The 18,515-nt window shown below is 53.1% G+C and overlaps 1 protein-coding gene across 2 annotated transcripts in view; it reads right to left on the bottom strand.

Annotated features, from left to right (window-relative positions):
* RAP1GAP2 (RAP1 GTPase activating protein 2) overlaps nt 1-18,515 on the bottom strand; it is a 191,076-nt gene that overhangs the window by 21,923 nt on the left and 150,638 nt on the right. For both annotated transcript variants that reach the window (XM_036269199.1, XM_036269201.1), the window contains 6 exons: nt 12,969-13,069; nt 9,997-10,126; nt 7,725-7,880; nt 2,877-2,948; nt 2,331-2,417; nt 803-937 (listed from right to left, as the gene is read on the bottom strand). In XM_036269199.1, coding sequence (XP_036125092.1) covers nt 803-937; nt 2,331-2,417; nt 2,877-2,948; nt 7,725-7,880; nt 9,997-10,126; nt 12,969-13,069 — 681 coding nt within the window. The remainder of the gene's footprint in view (nt 1-802; nt 938-2,330; nt 2,418-2,876; nt 2,949-7,724; nt 7,881-9,996; nt 10,127-12,968; nt 13,070-18,515) is intronic.

The raw sequence follows: 18,515 nt of genomic DNA, 5'->3' as shown, positions 1-18,515 counted from the left end.
TGGGCAATTCAGCAGCACACTGACCGAAGAGCCAGAAAACCTGGGTTTGAAACAAGCCTTCGCCTCTTCGTGGGGTAAGGTTTTGAGCAGGGCTGTGGTCTCTCATCCTCCCCCAGGAGTGTGAGTGGAAATCACCACCACCAGGCTCAGCTCAGATGCTGGATGTCAGTGCTCTGGGGACCAACAAGCACTTGACAAGCATGTGACAACGAACCTTCCTTATGCATGCCAGCTGAGTGGCTGTCCCTGCTCCACTTGAACACTTCGGGGACAGGGAGCTCACTACTTATTTTAGCAGCTCGTGCTGGTTAGAAAGTTCTTCCCTTTGCAAAGTCCATGGGGCCTTGCCTATAACTCCATCACCATGGCCCTGGCCAGGTCTGCCAGTGCCCTGCCAGCTGGGAAAGGTCCTTGGCAGTACCCCACACCAGCTGCTGAAGACCCCCAAGACGTGCCTCCGTGTTCCTGCCATTCTGCCCTGGGCGCCTGACCGCAGCAGCAGGCAGATGGGAACAGTTATGTTCCTGGTTTGCACTGGCTCCTCTCGGCTAACGTCCCCTGTCCCTGCTTGTCAGACTCCGGGCCAGGAGGGGATGATCCAGATCAAGGAAGAATGTGCAGACTGCAGGCTGTCCAACCCTCACACTGCTGATGCCCCTGCAACACCTGCGCTGCCCTGCTGGTCCCGCCACACCTGGCTGGTCTCGGCTCTGGGTCCGGATCGTGTGGACCGTGGACCTCTTCCCTTGTTTGTCCTGACCCTCCCTGCCGCAGCAATCCTCAGCCACTCTTGTGCCCGTACCTTAAAAGACTCCAGGAATCCTCCGTGGCCCCCATTCTCGAACTTGTCCTCTTCTGGGCCCAGTCCCAGCATGGCCTGTGTGTGGGCATGGAGCTCATCGTGCAGGTTGTCCAAGAGGGCAGCCCTCGTCCGGTCCTGGAAGGGAAGAGGGTTGTGGAGCTGGTACGGGGAGCACAGATGCGCCCTCTTTCTGGGGGCTCCAGGCACCTGGCTGAGGGCCAACTGCATACTGGGGACAGCAGGGACCTAAGGGCAGGCTGGGCGCCGCGCTCACCAATGTCGTCATTGACACTACGGCTCCACGCCCAGCCCTCTGCTCTCTTCCCTCTGCTCCTTCTCCCTGTGCCATCCCACCCTCCCAGTCCACCTGCTGACTCCCGGTCCAGATCTCCACCCCAAGCTCCACATCCATGGACCCAACTGCCTGCTGCCTCTCCATCCAGATGTTCCTCCAGAGCTATACATACAACCTCCAGGGGGCGCCATTCACCCAGACCAGGCCAAGCCCTTCCAGCAACCCCGCCTTTGCAGGCACCTCCAGACCAGCAGGTCCTGACAAAGCTCATCTCCCAGTGATCCCCATGTCAGCAAAGAGCCCAAGCTAAAGGCCTGAGAGCCACCCCACAATTCCACTCCCCCCCTTAACACAGAAGTCCATCAGGTCTTCCCAGATGACCTGTACCTGGTATAAGCAAGTTGCCATCGTCTGTCTTGAACTCCTGTAATAGCTTCTAACTGGCCACTCCTCCTGCCCTCCTCCCTTTCAATCTACCTTCCCCACCACTGACAGTCATCATCTAATATGCAAATCAAACATCACTATGCTGCCCCAGCCCTTAATAGGGCCCATCACCTCTAGCTCCAAGCCCTTCTTTATATGACCCAGCCAAAGTCTCCAGCTGAGTCCCCACCGTTCCATCCCCCACGAGTCCTTCTCTCAGGCCACAGCGAACCCGCTGCGACTCCCTCACAAAGTCACGCTCTGATTCTGCTGATTCGTCTGCTCATGCTGTTTCCCATGGAATAACCCTCCCCTCTCCTTTCTCCCGGCAAAAGGTTCACCAGATATCCAGATTCAGCAGCTGAAGGGTAGCCTCCTCCAAGAAGCCTTCCTTGAACACACCCAAGTCCCCCATAGGCAGAGGCAGTCACTATCCCAAGTCCCAGCCCCTATGCTGGCCTCCGTCACAGCTCAGTGCTGGCAAACTGTATCATACCTGTCTAGTAATGGCCCCCCACCAGCCTGTGAGCTCTACAAGGTCAGAAACTGAGTCTCACTTATTCCCGTGTCCCAGGAAACAGAATGGAGCCTGGCACACAGTAGGTGCTCAATAAATGATTGGTGACTAGTTGACTAGACCTGAAGTTTGGATGTAGTTTCCACCAGAAGAGTTACTGTATCAACACAGGACTGATGACTCAGAGGGGCCAAGACCACGCTGCCCGCCTTGAACAGCCCCAGGAGCAGACCCCCGGCCGAGGCTGGCTCACGGGGCAGACGGAAGACCATCAGAAACCACGCTCTCACCTCCAGCTTCGCAAACTTGTCTGACTTGCAGCAAGCGTTCTCCGCGTTGGTGAGCTTGGTGAGCAGAAACTCCCTGAACTCCGGGCCCTGGAACAGACAAGGACCCAGGGACTCTCCCAGCCTCGGCATGGGTAGGCAGCACAGGGCATCTGGGAGCACCCTGGAAAGTCTCTTCTGACATTTGATCAGTTCTAGCCAGGCCGGGTCCCCCTGCTACGATGCCAACATGGACACCAGCTTCCCTGGTCCTGGGAAATCAACCCTCCATACCCACAGTGCCATTTCCATGACTGAAGCTGACTTTTGCCCAAGGCGCCTGGGATCACAACATGGTATACAAATGCTTCTTTTAGCAGAAATTCAAGCACCCTGACAGGAGACCCTGTGCTTGGTGGGGAGAGATCCCAAGGAAGGGGATCCCCCAGCTCTGCTGAATAAAGGCCCTGTTCACGTTCCCAGCCCAAAGTCAGCCCCCTCCACGCACCGCCATTCAGTAGGGACTCCAGAGTCTCGGATATGAGAGGAGCAGGAAGGAGAGTGTCTTACCTTCTGGAAAACAGGGGGGCTGGGCAGAGGTGGGCCGAAGGCAGGCACGTCCTCCCGCGCAGTGACTGAGACCTGAAACAGAGCTCAGTGTGGGCCAGGAGGCATGAGCCAAGCTAACACACTCCGCACGTGCTGTGCTGTGGCCCTAGGGGACCCCACGTCCCACGGCAGAGCTCCTCCTCTTCTCCCCCCCCCACCCCCAAGCATCGCCAGCACCACAGAGTTCCCAGAGGTGGGGCTGGATGGCGTGGGACCACCCGCGTGCTCTCGTCCGCGCGGCTGGAGGCCAGGAGCTAGGCTGGCAAGATGACTGGTCAGGGCTGAGGAGCCGCTGGGACCCTAACTCCAATACAGTGCGAGTGCTCGGGAGGTCTCATCCCAAGACCGCGCTGGGCTGGGAAGCGGAGCCTCCGGACACGGCGTGGTGAGAACTACTCGTCCTGTCTCACTGAGGAGGAAACGTGCTCAGAGACGTGAAGTGACCCCTCAAAGGCACACGGGTGACAAGCCACAGAGATGAAGAGAATCCAGACCCTGCTCTGGGGTTCTTCCCACAGCACTGACGCCCAAACCTGGCCGTACCTCAAGTGTTTAGACAATAGATACCGATGGAGGGCTCCACCCCGGACTACTGAACCAGCAGTGCTGAGGCCGAGCCCGGGAGCTGCAGCTGTTAAATGCTCCTGAGAGTTTCTGTGCAGCGGGCTCTCCAGTGTTCGGAAACCCTGCCCCCACGCACAGGGTCAGTCAGTCTGGGCGAAGCCTGAACTCACCGTGCAGGGCCCAGGCTGGGTATTGGGGGTGGAGGACATCAGGTATGCTGTGCCCTGCAGGGGGCGCACCAGGCTCAGGGTGGGTGTGCACCTCTGGCCAGCCTGGCGAGGCCTGAATTAATGGGGTGAGAGCACCAAGATGTTCTGCAGGGGGTCTCCCAGGCTCAGGACAGGCCCCACACCTCCATCTCCCCTGCACGCAGACGCCCTGGCTTCACCCGTTCTCGGCCCAGGAGACTGCAGGCCTCTCTGGAGACCCTGCCCTCTCCCTTCCCCAGGCGGGCAGCTGCTGGCGGGAGCCTGGCCCTGGCACCCCGCCAGCGCCTAGCCTGTGAAGTAGGGCAGATGCTGAGAGTCGGCGGACCGGTGAGCAGGCAGCTCGGAGCCAGGCCAAGGAAAGGCCCTGCCTGGGTCTGCGGGGAAGGGAGCAGGAGAGGGCGGGTCAATGCCAAGCTCCAGGCTCGCTCTCCCCAAGCTCGAAGCTGTCTGCAGGCCGAGCTGCAGTGACCACAGTCAGGAACCAGGATCTAGCAGGCTGATGTGATTGCTGGCTGGCTCCAGCCGCCAAACAGTCCCCACCACCACCCGCCATGTGTCCACGGCACAAGTCAGGAATCCCGCCCACTGCCCTGGCCAGTTTGGCTCAGTGGTGAGAGTGTCAGCCCGCGGACCAATGAGCCGTGGGTTCAGTTCCAGTCAAGGGCACACATATTGATTGTGGTTCGGTCCCAGCCCTGGTCAGGGTCGTGCAGGAGAGAACCAATCGATGTGTCTCTCTCACATCGATGTTTCTCTCTCTCCCTCCCTCCCTCCCACTCTATCTGAAGAGAAACAGAAAAATATCCTCTGGTGAGGATATAAAAAAAAAAAAAAAAAAAAAAAAGAATTCCACCCGTAGAGCCAGAATCTGAGGAGGGGGTGGTGGGCAGGCCCCTGACAGGCTGCAGACGGACAAGGCCAGAGGCCAGGCCCAGCCCTCCCCTCTTCCCACCTGGACACCCCCCTCCCAGGCCTGCATCAGAGCGGTCTGCGCCGGCTGGGTAAATGGCTTCATATATGTTTTAAATCCACCAGGTGTCCCAGACAGACACGACCACGGCAGCAGCCACAAGGGGACGGATCCTTCCTTGTGATAGCCATTCACTCTCCGCCCGCATTGTGTTCCCTGTCCTGACCCCTTTCCGACAGAGCGCTGGGCCTTTGTCCCTTCCTCCTCTGGGGGACGGTTGGGTTGCTGGGCTGAAAGCAGAAGCTGCCTCTGCAGGGCCCCACCTTCCCGTTTTCTAAATTCAGCGCGGCCGGCAGGGCTCGGGCAGCAGGGTGCTCTGGGGAGACACCGCAAGGCTGGAAAGCGAAAGGCGGCCTGGGGAGTGTGAGGAGGGTGCACCAGCAGGCAGGCACCTCGCAGGGTGCAGACTCAAAGACCCCCCCAGGGTGCCCTGGAGTCCCGGAGAACCGCCGGGCCATGCATCAGCAGTGAGGGGAAGGGGCGCCCAGCCCGGACCCCTCCCATGATCCGCTTCACGTGAGACTCCTGAGACTGGCACAGGGCTTTGGGGACAGGTGGCCTCAGGCAGGGAGAGGAGGGAGCCCGGCGATGGCTCCGCTGGAACTGCCTTCCAGCCTGGAGATCAGTCCACTGGGACATTTCGTGACACCCCAGCCCGGCCGCCACCTCACCTGCTCCCACGGCTCCGTGCTGCCGCCCGGCAGCCTGGACAAGGGGGACTCCAGGTCCGAAGCGGTTTAAACCCTCTGCCTTGATTCCCACCACCCCCGCCCTGTAAAACAGGGCTAGTAAGAGGCCCTGCCTGGCCAGGGGCCTGTGAGGATTCAAGAAGACTCTCTAAGGGCCTACTCAGCGCCTGGCATGGAGCCAGCACCTGCAGAGACGTAACCATTGTCACCCTTTTCTTCCTTTTACTTCCTTTTACTTCCCCTACTAATATGCACCTAGTAAAGGACACCTGACATACTATAGAGTCCCCCAAACCATTTCTTAATCCATCACACACACACACACACACACACACACACACACACACACACCTGTTTCTCAACTCTCCCTCCTGCCCCTTCGGAGCACATCAGGGCTGGAGGGAACTCTGAGGTCGTCCAGTTCAACTTCCTCGTTTCACAGACAGAATCAGAGGCCCAGGGGGAGAAGGAACTGGCCCGAAGTCACACAGCCGGCAGAGGCAGGCTCGGGACCAGAACCCCAGGCTCCCGGGACTTGAGATCAGGAACCTTTTCCGCAGGTTCCCATCCCATCCCTCCCTTCCTCTTCTTTCCTGTTGTTTGTCCTCCCCGTGGGGGCCTCCGGGGGCACTGCTGAGCCCCTGGGGAAACCTCACTCGCCCTCCTTTTCTGTAGCCCCTAAGCCTGCAAGGGTCAGCTAAGGTCTCATTCCACCCTGGACCCCGAGGGATCTAACCAGGTCCCCCTCCGTCCGCTCATCACCTGAGGCTCGCCTGGGGTGTGGGTGAACAGAGGTTTGGGGAGCACCTTGGGAGGCTGGTCTCCCTCCCTGGCCCCATTCACAGGCCTCGCCTTCCAACCTCGATGTTTCCTGACAGGAAGCACAGTGTCCCACACCCCAGGGACAGCCCAGCTCTGCCCCTGAGTCCTACTTCCCTGCTTCTCTGATTCTCACCACCTCTCTGAACGAAGTACTTTTACCTGGACCACAGCCTGTGGCTGGGAAGACCTGGTCAAGTTGGACCTCAGATTTTTCTCTGTATTGCTGCTAAGTTCTTGGGAAAGTGGAGAAGCCAGTTAGCTGAGCTCCATTTCCAATCAAAAACCAAAAGCAAATACTCAACGTCCACAGGAGGCTCCACTCTGCCAGCAGAGGCCTAGCAGACAAGCCACACACATGTACGCGATTGCCGGGCCGGGCCTGGAAGCCTCCCTCCCCCGGCTTCCCCTGGGGTCCTGACCAGGAGTCTCAGCCTCTGCTGGCTGCTGGAGCGGCCCAGGGGCTGCACGCACTCACTGGCTCTTCCTCCTCCCTGAGGGCGGGTTCTGAGCATCCCTCCATGTGCCCCGCCCCTGGCACACAGCGGGCAGGGAATGAATCAGACCTGCTTCCACCAGCAGCCCTTGGAAGTGAACGCCCATTTCTGCCAAAGCAGGTGAGCCCGAGCCCGTAGCCCTCAAGGAGATGGCCAAAGCGTGGCTTCTCTAACCTTTCAGCTAACACTGCTCAGTGACAGAGAACATGCACATGAATGTTCATGGCAAGAAGGCAGCTCTCCTCAACAGGAGAGAGTGTGGGGTGTTTTTTTGTGAAGACTCATACTTGGATCTAAAGTTGGTGTGAATTTTGCACTTAATATATCTATCTGGCTTTGTACCAATATAATAATTATATAACATCAACCCGGCCAGTGTGGCTCAGTGGTTGAGCGTCAATCCATGCACCGAAAGGTTGCTGGTTCAATTCCCGGTCAGGGCACATGCCCAGGTTGTGAGCCTGATCCCCAGTGGGAGCATGCAGGAGGCAGCCAATTGATGTTCTCTCTCTTTGATATTTCTCTCTCTCTCTCTCTCTCTCTCTCTCTCTCTCTCTCTCTAATATCAATAAAGAAAAAAAAAGTCCTGGCCAGTTTGGCTCAGCGGTCAGAGTGTCGGCTGGGGTCTACTAGGCCCTTGCTGTCCACCCTACTTACCATAAACACCTCTTTTTCTTTCTTTCCTTCATTCCCAGCCTCCTTCCTTTCCCTTTCCTGACAGTCCTCTCTGCTTTTCCTTTCTCCCCTCTGGCTCCGCCTCACTCTAGCAAATGGCCTTACCAATGGGAGCACCCGGGCTCCTCAACCCCTGCGTTCGATGCTATTGAGCCTGGAGGGAACTAGATGGAGGAGATGACCTCAGGGGGTGCTCTCCACAGCCGGTCTAGTCCCCAAATCCCAGAAACCTGAGAGCCGCGGGAAATCAGTCACACCAAAGCTAAGAGTGACGCCTGGGAGAACAGCAGGAACCAGTGCGAGCTGGTGTTCCCTGGCATCACTGAATCCGCAGAGTAGGGGAGGTGTCTGGGTCGCTGCTTCCTCCGAGCAGACGTTCTCCTTACCTTGTAGGCCGGAGCGTCTGTGCCCGGCCTCTCAGCCTGCACCACGATGTAGGCATGTAAAAAGTTGGAGGCAATCATATCTGGGACAAACGGTGTGTTTTCTTCTTGGAAGATGATGGCCACAATGTCATTCCCAATGTGTCTCTTTCTCTGGAGCTAAACAAAAAGGGTCCCATTGTTAAGAGCCGGTCGGGAACATCCTGAAAGCAGCACAGATCTATACAGGAAATTCCTCATTATTCTATCTTTATACATACACCCTGGAACTCGGAGGCCTCGCTCTCCAGGGAGTTTTTCATTTTAACTTTTAGAAGCCATCCACAAGGGGGGAAATGGGGAAGCTGCCCAAGTTGTTAGGTAGGGGCTGGCAGGCATCTCCCTGAGCTCCGCGGTGCGCAGAGCCCTGACTCGGGGAGAAGAGGTAAAAGTAGAGGCCCAGGTTTTGCCCTGGTGGAGCCTGTCACTAATCCAGGAGAAACATAAACACAGGTGAGGCGACCTGAGAGCAGGAACAAAGCCCCCAGCCAGCAAGTGCTAAATGCCTGACACTGGGGGGCCGGGGGCAGGGAAGGGGCAACGTCTGAGGCCTGATGGGAATCTGAGCAGGCTTCCTGGAAGAGAAGATGGGCGGGGACTCCGGATGGAAATGTGGATGAGCAGGGATGAGGGGCCAGATCATTCTATGCCAAAGGGGAGAAGAGCCATGCTCAGAGACACATGGGCCACATGGCTTGGCAGACGTCACAGGGGGGTGGGGGGATCCAACCCCGATTCAATACCCCAAACTGTGCCAGGTGTCTTCACAGGTGACCTCAGTCACCAAGCACCTACCGTGTGGCAGGAGCCATGCTGGGCCTTCACACGCATGGTTCCAAATGTTAAGGCCCTCCTGCACACCAAGTCCTGGTGAGGTACACCCAGGCATTGCTCCTTTATTAAGCACCTACTGTATGCAGGCCCCATGCTTCACTCTGAGCTTCTTGCTCACAGAGCACCTGTTATATATGGAGCCTGGTGCTGGGCACTTTTTCACAAATTATCTCACTTATTCTATGCACATCATCCCATTTCTTGGGAAGAGAAAAGGAATGTTTAGTCAGTACCTGCCAACAGCCTGTCTCCCCATGCTTCCCACTGAACACAGGGGAGCCTGACAGAGAGCCCGGCCCCTCCCTCAGCCACAGCGGGGTGCGGCGGAGCGGCGGAGGGGCCAGGGCCTGAAGGTGAAAGACAGAGAAAACCTACTTGGACACAAAGGAATACTGCTCCCATTTGTCTCCGGAACATTCAGTAGTTATTTTAGAGCCAAATCACAGTCTCATTTGCCAATTTCCTCTTTTTTCCAAAGAAGCCAAGCACTATGTTTACAACATGACATCTGTGCTCCCTCCCCAGCTCCCTGCTCAGAAGCGGGTGGTCAGTGTCTGGTGGGTCAGCGTCTGGCGAAAGGCCTACCTTCCTTCTTCTCTCCCTACCGACGAAAAGGTGCAAGAGTGGGACAGCCAGGGACCAGCGCTTGGTTTCGGGGCTCAATGAGAAAAAAATCCAGGCCCCCCGGGGGCGCGCAGCTATCAGATGCAGGGAATGGGGGGTGAGCGGGAAAACCCTGGCCGCGGAGGGCTCATCCGGGCTTCCCTGGGTGGGGGAAGAGCTGCACTCTGCCCGGGCAGCTGAGCTGAGAGAGGCTGTGAGACAGGAACCGGGCCGTGGGGGCTTGACCAGCTTGACTCGGCCGGGGCGGGAGGGGGCGAGAGCCTAGCAGCCTGGATACTGACCAGCTGTTAGGGAGGAAGCCTGCCACAGGCCTGCGTCACACTGAGCCCTCCGTGCAGAACTGTACGGGATCCCCACAGCAATGCTCCGACGTACGTGGTGCTATCCCCATTTTACAGATGAGAAAAATGAGGCCACCAGCTTAACTGCTTGCCCGGAATCACATACCACGAAGGGCAGAGCCTCCACCCTACGTGATTGGGCAGTCGGGCTCTGCTCCCAGCTCGGCCCCAGTCAGGTGGGAAACAGTCTTTTAACCAGGCCGAGCTGCCGCTGCCCTGGTCAAAGGGAGAGCCACCGGCCCTGTGTCCTGCCCCACGTCAGCAGCACTGACGGGCGGCCTCGGCGAGATAACGCCACAGAACAGGCTTTGATGAGAAGAACACAGCTGAACAACTGGCCTCTTGTCGGGGGGTGGCAGTCCCTCAGGTAATGGGACCAGAAGCAGGCTCTCACCTCGCATGCCCCGGGCTCCCAGACCCCCCCTTCCCCAGGTTACCTGCTGGGCGTCTCCCTCAGTAAACGGCAGCTTTGTGGAGACATGAAACATGATCTCCCTGTCCCGAAATATCGTGTACACCGACTCCACCCCCGTCTGTCCGTGGGTCACATCCAGGCCTCCTCGGAAACTGTCAGTGAAAAACAGGGCAAGTGCCCGGGGAGAGGGGGGGTTAGCGGGCCACGCGGGCAGCCTTCCCTGAGAACACGAGGACGTGGGCAGGTGAGGGCCGAGACCACACACGAGAAAGCAGGTAGTTGGCTCTTCTCAGCAGAAGAGTCCTGGCGTTCCACCACAAACCCATATTTAAAAGACAAAGGCAGCCCGGCTGGTGTGGCTCAATGGTTGAGCCCCAACCCATGAACCAAGAGTTGATTCCCGATTCCTGGTCAGGGCACATGCCCAGGTTGTGGGCCCGATCCCCAGTGGGGGGCATGCAGGAGGTGGCAATCGATGTTCTCTCTCATCGACGTTTCTATCTCTCTCTCCCGCTCCCTTCCTCTCTAAAATCAATAAAGAAAAAAAAAATTAAAAGACAAAGGCAGAACCTCCATGTCAAGCTTTGGCTGTGTCCCCTCCATACCAGAGGGTCATGTAGGAAGGGACGTCATCCGCCCACAGTCCTGGACAAATGCTGTCCCAGGTGTCAGTGGCCCCCAAGGCTAGATACAAGCCTCTGCTCTCCGCAAGGCCCTGTCCAAGTCCTCAGCCAGAGCCAGGGCAACCGGCCATCCTGGTGGATGGTGGTGGGAACATCCAGAGTCAGCCTGGAAAGGTGACAGGTGCCTGACTTCTGCGCAGCCAGCGTCTGGCGTGGAGACCTAACCCAGGCAGCACCCAGCCTGCAGGCATCCCAGGAGGTCCCTCTCTGGCTATCTCCTCACGGCAGGAAAGAACCTGAGGGGCCGGGCGCGCTTCTGGGAGCTGCCCCTTCTTTCTTGATATGAAGAAGAGACACAGGTTCCTTTAAGAAAATGAAATAAAAATAGACCCTAGCCCTGGCCAGTTTGGCTCAGCGGTAGAGCATCGGCCTGTGGACCAATGAGTCGCGGGTTCGATTCCAGCCAAGGGCACGTACCTCGGTTGCAGTTCGTCCCCGGCCCTGGTTGGAGTCGTGCGGGAGGCAACCAGCCCATGTGTCCCTCTCATGTCAATGTTTCTCTCTCTCTCCCTTTCTCTCCCTCCCACTCTATCTGAAAATAAAGAGAAAAATAACCTCGGGTGAGGATTAAAATAATAATAAATAATAGACCCTGGACATCAGGCCTCCCCCCAGGCGCTGTAATATGATCCAGAAAGCACACTGGACCGGGAGTCAGGCACCCCCGGGTCTAGACCTGCTCCTGCCCGAGCCAGCACACGACTCTGGCACATCGCTTCATCTCTCTGGGTCCCTGTTTCCTTTCTCTATTTAACACAGAGAGAGGATGACATGATCTCCAGGGTCCTCCCTGGTTGTAATACACTTTGTTTCATCTCTTCTAAGGCACACTTTTCTCACAGTTTAGAAGCTGTGAAGTCAGGGTGCACCCCACAAAGATGGCATCTCAGCGTCATGGGCGGTGGCATGACAACAGGAGCAAAGATGACCTCCCGCTTGAGTGCTTCACGGACATTGCCTGTGCTAATCCCCAGTCACCTGTGGGCTCAGTACTGCCTTTGCCTCCCTCTACAGATGAGGAAGCTGAGGCTCGTCCGGTCACAGAGCTAGTAAGTGGTGGAGGCGAACTGTAACCCGTGTACGACTGACTCCGGACAGCCCGATGCCCTTGAGGGAAAGGGAGACAGAGGGAGAGGGGGAAAGAGGAGAGAGAAGGGAGCAGGAAAAAGGGGATCACTGGACACCTACTACTTGACAGGCAGGGAGCACATGACCCCGTTCACTGGGCGGCTGGGGTGGGGGATTCTCTGTCCAGGTCTGAAGGCCCTTCCCAAATGTTGCCTTTGCCAAGGAAAATCAAAGACCGGAGTTTTCCCAGCTATGGTTCCTATATTCTTTCTGTCCACTTAGAGAACCACAGACTGTTACAAAGGTTCTTGCGGGGGGGGGGGGGGGGGGGATTGTATTTCTACCAACTCTTAATTATTCATTCTTTCTGCATATTATCTAAAATGGGTCATTCCCCCCAAACAGCACAGGGCCCTCTTTCCTGAGTGCTGGCAGGTGAGCGATAGGAATGGTGGATTCATTTCACTTATTCGGAGCCAAACGTAATTAGGAAGGCGCACGTGGGGTGCAGCGATTTCCTCATGCATCCTGAGGCCGCTGTCAATGCCTTTCAGATAACCTGCCATCCTGGATTATCGCCTGGACCACCGATCCCTTGGGAAGGAGTGATGATCGTTTGCTGAAAAACAATCCTGTGTTTCTTGTGTGTGTTTAATCCTCACCAGAGGATATTTTTCTATTTATCATCAGATAGAGTGGGAGGGAGGGAGGGGGAGAGAGAGAGAGAGAGAAACATCGATGTGAGAGACATATCAATTGGTTGCCTTTCGCATGGCCCCATCCAGGGCCGGGGATGAACCGCAACAGAGGTACGTGCCCTTGACCGGAATCAAACCCATGACTCACTGGTCCGCAGGCCGACGCTCTAACTGCTCAGCCAAACCGACCAGGCCCCTTGTGTGTATGTGTATGTGTGTGTTTTCTTTTTCTTTATTGATTTGAGAGAGAGAGGAAGGGAGAGATAGAAAGATAGAAACATGGATGAGAGAGAACATCAATTGGCTGCCTCCTGCATGCCCCCCACTGGGGATCAGGCCCACAACCTGGGCATGTGCCCTGACCAGGAATCAAGCCAGCGACCTCTTGGTGCATTGGTCAAATTTCAACCACTGAGCCACACCAGCCGGGCTCTTGTGTGTGTTTTTAACTCTCACGCGCCCTCCCTGAAACTCAGCCGTCAACCCTCACCCTTCCTCCGCGTCCTCATCCATGGGGCCGGAGCCATCACTTGGCTGAAACCTACCCTTTGAAGTCCTGCAGGCTGATGGTGTCCCCCAGCAGCCCCAAGAACTCCTTGAAAGCTGGGCTCTCCTCATTATTCCCAAACAGCTCCTCCTCCAGAGTCTGGAAGAGAAACAGGCCAGGGGCAGGAGTTAGAAGAAGCCTTCTTGGTGCCAAAGGAAGGAATGCTGTTGCCTAGTTACCTGGTCCCTTTCTCTCCTTCTCCCCATCGCCCACACCATCGCCATCCAGTGGCTCTGATGCTCATGGACCTGGATTTGGGGGCTGGTTAATGAGGACTTTCTCTTCAAACAAAAGCTGCTGGTCAGTACAACAAGCAAAGGTGAAGCACAGAGTTCTTAGATCTGATACCAAAAACCAATCCATCAATGAAAAATTGATAGCTGGGCTTCTGGTGAGGGACTCCTATCTAGAATATATAAAGAACTCTTAAAACTCAAAGATCTCTTATCCTTTGAGACTACATGGAGGGACCTGGAAAGTATCATCCTAAGTGAAAAAAGCCAAACAGAGAAAGAAAAATTTCATATGATCTCACTTATTTGTGGAATATAATGAACATAACAGTTTGAGGAATGGGGTAGTCCCAGAGACGCGGAAGCGGGGTACAGACTGACAATCCCCTAAGGAGTGGGGAGGTGGGGGAGGGATGAACCACAGAACTTATACGCATGTATGCATGAACAGTGGACATGGACAACAATCTGGGGAAGGGGCAGGGAGGGGAGAGGGAGGGGGGAATCAGTGGGGGGGAAAAGGAGAATCATCTGTAACAAAAATTAATCAATAAAAAAAAAACTCAATAGGAATCAACACCACAATGAGATGCCACTTGACACGCAAGGATGGCTAGAAGCAACAAGAAAGACAAGTGTTGGTGAGGCTGTAGAAAAATCAGAACCCACATAAGCCAGTGGGAATGTAAAACGGTGCCCTCAGTTGGCAAAACAGGCTGGCAGTGTCTCAGCAGGCGAAACACAGAGTCGCTGTAAGACCCAGCCACTCCACTCCTAAGAACATATCCACGAGAAATAGAAACCTAAGTCCACACGAAAACTCGCACTCGGGTGTTAACAGCAGCATTCTTCATAACAGCCATTTTCCAGCAGCTGACACATGAGGACACAGTGTGGTGTGTCCACGCCATGGAATACCCTTCGGCCACAAACAGGAACCACGTACTGATTCCTACTACGAGAATCTTGACAACGTTATGCTGACTGAAAGGCACAGGCACAAAAAGCCACATCCCATGGTCCCATTTATATAAAATGTCCAGACCAGGAAAACCCTTGGAGACAGAAAGTCGATTTGTGGTTAACAGGAGCTGGAGCGAGTGGTGATGGAGAGTGACAGCCAATGACTATGGAGTTTCTTTTGGGGTTGAAAATGGTCTGGAGTCAGATAATAGTGGCAGTTGTATAATTCTGTGAATATACAACAAACCACTGAATTGTATACTTTATTCAGATATAGTCCATGTACCACTGCGAATTGTATGGTATGTGAGTTATACCTCAAAAAAGCTGTTACAAAAAATGTTTTAACGGAACAGTAAAAATAATCCAATTGGAAATAGTCAACAGTCAGCCATCTCAATCTAGTTTCTCTCTCTTGTAGTATTTCTGTGCTGTTCAGAGAGACAGAAGACTTGGTTGTAAATAGCCTCCTCTTCTGCTTTCTATTTTAAGGAGTAGGATCTATTGTGATGAACCTTCATTTTCAAGTTTCTATTACTATGCTAATGATAAAGACAAAAGACTCGAACACTCATTTCACCCGAGAGGATATACAGATGGCAGATAAGCACGTTAAAAGATGTTCAACATCGCCCTGGCCGGTTTGGCTCAGTAGTTAGAGCTTCGGCCTGCGGTCCAGAGAGACCCGGGTTCGGTTCCCACTAAGGGCGCGTACCTCGGTTGCACTTTGTCCCCAGCCCTGATTGGTCGTGCGGGTGGCAGCCACTCGATGTGTCCCTTTCACATTAATGTTTCTCTCTCTCTCTCTCTTCCTCTCTCTCCCTCCCACTCTATCTGAACAAAAAAAGGTAAAAATGTCCTCGGGTGAGGATAAAAAAAAAGAAAGAAAAGATGTTCAACATCATTAGCCATGAGAGCAATGCAAATTAAAATAATAATAAAATATAAATATAATGAGCTATCACTACACATCTATCAGAATGGCTAACATAAAACATAGTAACACCCCCAAATGCTGGCAAGGATGTGGAGATCACGGATCAATCAAACGTTTCAATCAAATGTTGCTTGTAGGAATGTAAAATGGAACAACCGCCCTAAAAAACAGTTTGCAGTTTCTTCCAGAACTAAACATATAGTTACCATATAACCCAGCAATCAGACCCCTGGGCAGCTATCCCACAGAAATAAAAATGTATGCTCACAAAATTCCTGGCTACGAGTGTTCAAAGCAACTTTATTTATAACAGCCCAAACTGGAAGCAATCCAGCTTTTCCATCAGTGGGTGAATGGTCAGACAGACTGTGGTACACACATACCATAGAATACTACTCAACCATAAAAAGGAAGTAATTACTGATATACTCCAGCACTTGGATGAATTTCACTAAGTGGAAAAAAGCCAATCCCAAAGTTGTATACACCGTATGATGTAATTTTTGAAATGACGAAGTTTTAGAAATTGGAGAACAGATTAGTAGTTCCCAAGGGTTAGGGATGGGAGGGGGAAGGGAGCACAGAGGCAGGAGGAGATAGCATGGTTACAAAAAGGCAATACAAGATATTCTAAAAGCAAAAGGATGATGGAATTCTGTATCTTGACTGTGTAACCTAAATATGTGATAAAATTATATACAACGAAATACACACACACACATACACACAGAGATAAGTACATATAAAATTGGGGAGATCAGGCCCAGCAGGTGTGGCTCAGTGGATGGAGCAGTGTCCCATGGTCTGAGAGGTCCCAGTTCGATTCCTGTCAGGGCACATGCCCAGGTTGCAGGCTCGATCCCCAGTAGGGGGCATGCAGGAGGCGGCCAATGGATGTTTTCTAACTCTGGCTCCCTTCCTGTCTCTCTAAAGACAATCCATAAAAACATATTTTTATATAAATAAATAAATAAAATAAAATTGGGGCGATCAGGATAAGACCTATGGATTGCACGGCTGTGGTACTGCACTATACATTGGCTGTGGGGGAAACTGGGTAAAGAGTACACCGATCTCTCTATATTGTTTCTTCCTTTTTTTTTTTTTTTTTTTGCTTTGCACAATAGTTTATTTATTTATTTATTTATTTATTTTATTTTTGTTACGGGTGTTTCTCCTTTTTTACCCCATTGACACCCTCCTCCCCATCCCCCCCGCCCCGTCCCCGGCTTTGTTGTCCATGTCCTTTGGTTATGCATACACGCATATAAGTTCTGTGGTTTATCTCTTCCCTCCCCCCACCACCCCTTCTTCTGAGGGTTGTCAGTCTGTACCCTACTTCCATGTTTCTGGGTCTATATTGTTTCTTACAACTGCATGTACATCTACAAACATCTAAAAATTTAAACTTTAATAATTTTTTAAATTGAAAACTGTAGTGACAGTTGTGACAGGCTGAGATCACCGAGCGGCCCCACCCGATCAGCAGGCTCTGGCCACAGTGGCACAACCTGCAAACATCCACAGATGGCAACGAGCAGCCTCAGGGGACATAGACACCCGTCTGCACACTCACTTCAAGGACAGAGTCTCTAGTAGGTGATTCTTCAACATCTCCTAATGCCCACATTCAACAAACAGCAGACCTGAGGTTCCAAGCCTTCACCAGGTAACAGAATCTAGTTAGATTTCAGCAACTTTATTTTTATAGCATTTCTGTTTAGAATTACCTTTGTTTCATGCAAAGGATAGCAATTTTCCAATTAGAGCATTGATATAAAATTTCCTTTAGAAATAAATGCTTTTAAGTTGGAAAAAAAAAACTTTTAAAGAAAATATTAAGCAGTTTATAGGAGAGATGTGATAAAAATTGTAACAGTGCCATACAGATACTGTGATGCAGATACTGAGTGTGGTTGGTGAATGTCTGCAGTTTGGGACACACCGCTTTCCAGCAGAGGTCGGCACACTAGGACCTGCGGGCCAAGTCTGGCCTGCTGCCTGTCTTTATAAATAAAGTTTTATTGGAACACAGTCAGGCCAACTTACTTACCTAGTGTCTTTGGCTGCTTTCACACTACAAAGGCAGGGTGGAGTGGTTGTAACGGAGACAGTATAGCTCATGAAGTCTGAAATATGTGCCATGTAGCCCCTCCCAGAGAGAGCCCCACAGCACACCGGGAAGGCTTCTCAGCCTTGGCCCAGCATTCGTCTGCCCCAGGTCACGAGGCTGAACGCAGGAGAATACCTCCAGGCAACGCACATCTTCTACTGGGAAAACCATCCAGCTCGTGCTCTCTCCAGATTTACACCCAACCTGGTGTTGGCATTATCTATATTTTTTTTTTTTTTTTAATCCTCACCTGAGGATATTTTTTCCATTGATTTTTTTTAGAGAGAATGGAAGGGGGGAGGAAGGGGAGAGAGGCAGGGAGAAAAAGAGAGAGAAACACTGATGTGAGAGAGACACTTCAATTGATTGCCTCCCGCACGAGCCCTGACCGGGGCCAGGATCGAACCTGCAACCCAGGTACATGCCCCTGACTAGGAATCGAACCCGACACCCTTTGGTCTGTGGGCCAGCAGTCTAACCACTGCTCAGGGCAGCATTATCTTTATTTTTGTACAGGCCATGCACTCAGGGCAGGGTCTCAGTCATCACTTATATACCCCACAATGCTTAGCACAGTCCTGACAAACAGAAGAGTTAGATGGGACTTATTTATATCCTCAGACCAGCACAAGGCTTTCATGTAACTAATGTTCATATTAAATGTCCCCAGGCTGTAGGTTTGCAAAACAACAATATGCCAAGTTTTTCTTTCTTTCTTTATTGATTTTAGAGAGAGAGGAAGGGGGAGGGAGAGAGAAATAGAGACATTGACGAGAGAGGACATCGATCGGCCGCCTCCTGCATGCCCCCCATTGGGGATCAGGCCCACAACCTGGGCATGTGCCCTGACCAGGAATCGAACCGGGACCTCTTGGTGCAGGGGTTGACACTCAGCCACTGAACCACACTGGCTGGGCTGCCAAGTTTTGTTTTGTTTCTAGAGAGTTATCTCCCTGCACACCCCCACCTTGCCTCAGCAGCATCAGGTACATAAACAACAGACAGACTCCTTCTCAGAGGTGGATGGTTAATATTCAGTAATTGTAACTTTGCTGGAACACTGGATTGTAATCACCTTATGAGATCTGCTTTGGTAAATTTCACAAGCAAGGAACTCTAATTAGGTGGGTTACATTAGCAGAGCTGTACAAAATAAAAATGCAATATGTGAACACAATCAGAGTGACTATCTGAATAATCTCCCTTAAATTACATGATTTATCTACGATTCAGCTCCTAAACTCTTCACTTAATTAGAGTGTTGTTAAGCGAACACATGTCTCTTGTGGCCTAATATCT

The sequence above is a fragment of the Molossus molossus genome, unplaced genomic scaffold (assembly GCF_014108415.1).
Source record: "Molossus molossus isolate mMolMol1 unplaced genomic scaffold, mMolMol1.p scaffold_m16_p_19, whole genome shotgun sequence".
Taxonomy (NCBI): domain Eukaryota; kingdom Metazoa; phylum Chordata; class Mammalia; order Chiroptera; family Molossidae; genus Molossus; species Molossus molossus.
This window is presented reverse-complemented; position numbering and strand designations above follow the sequence as displayed.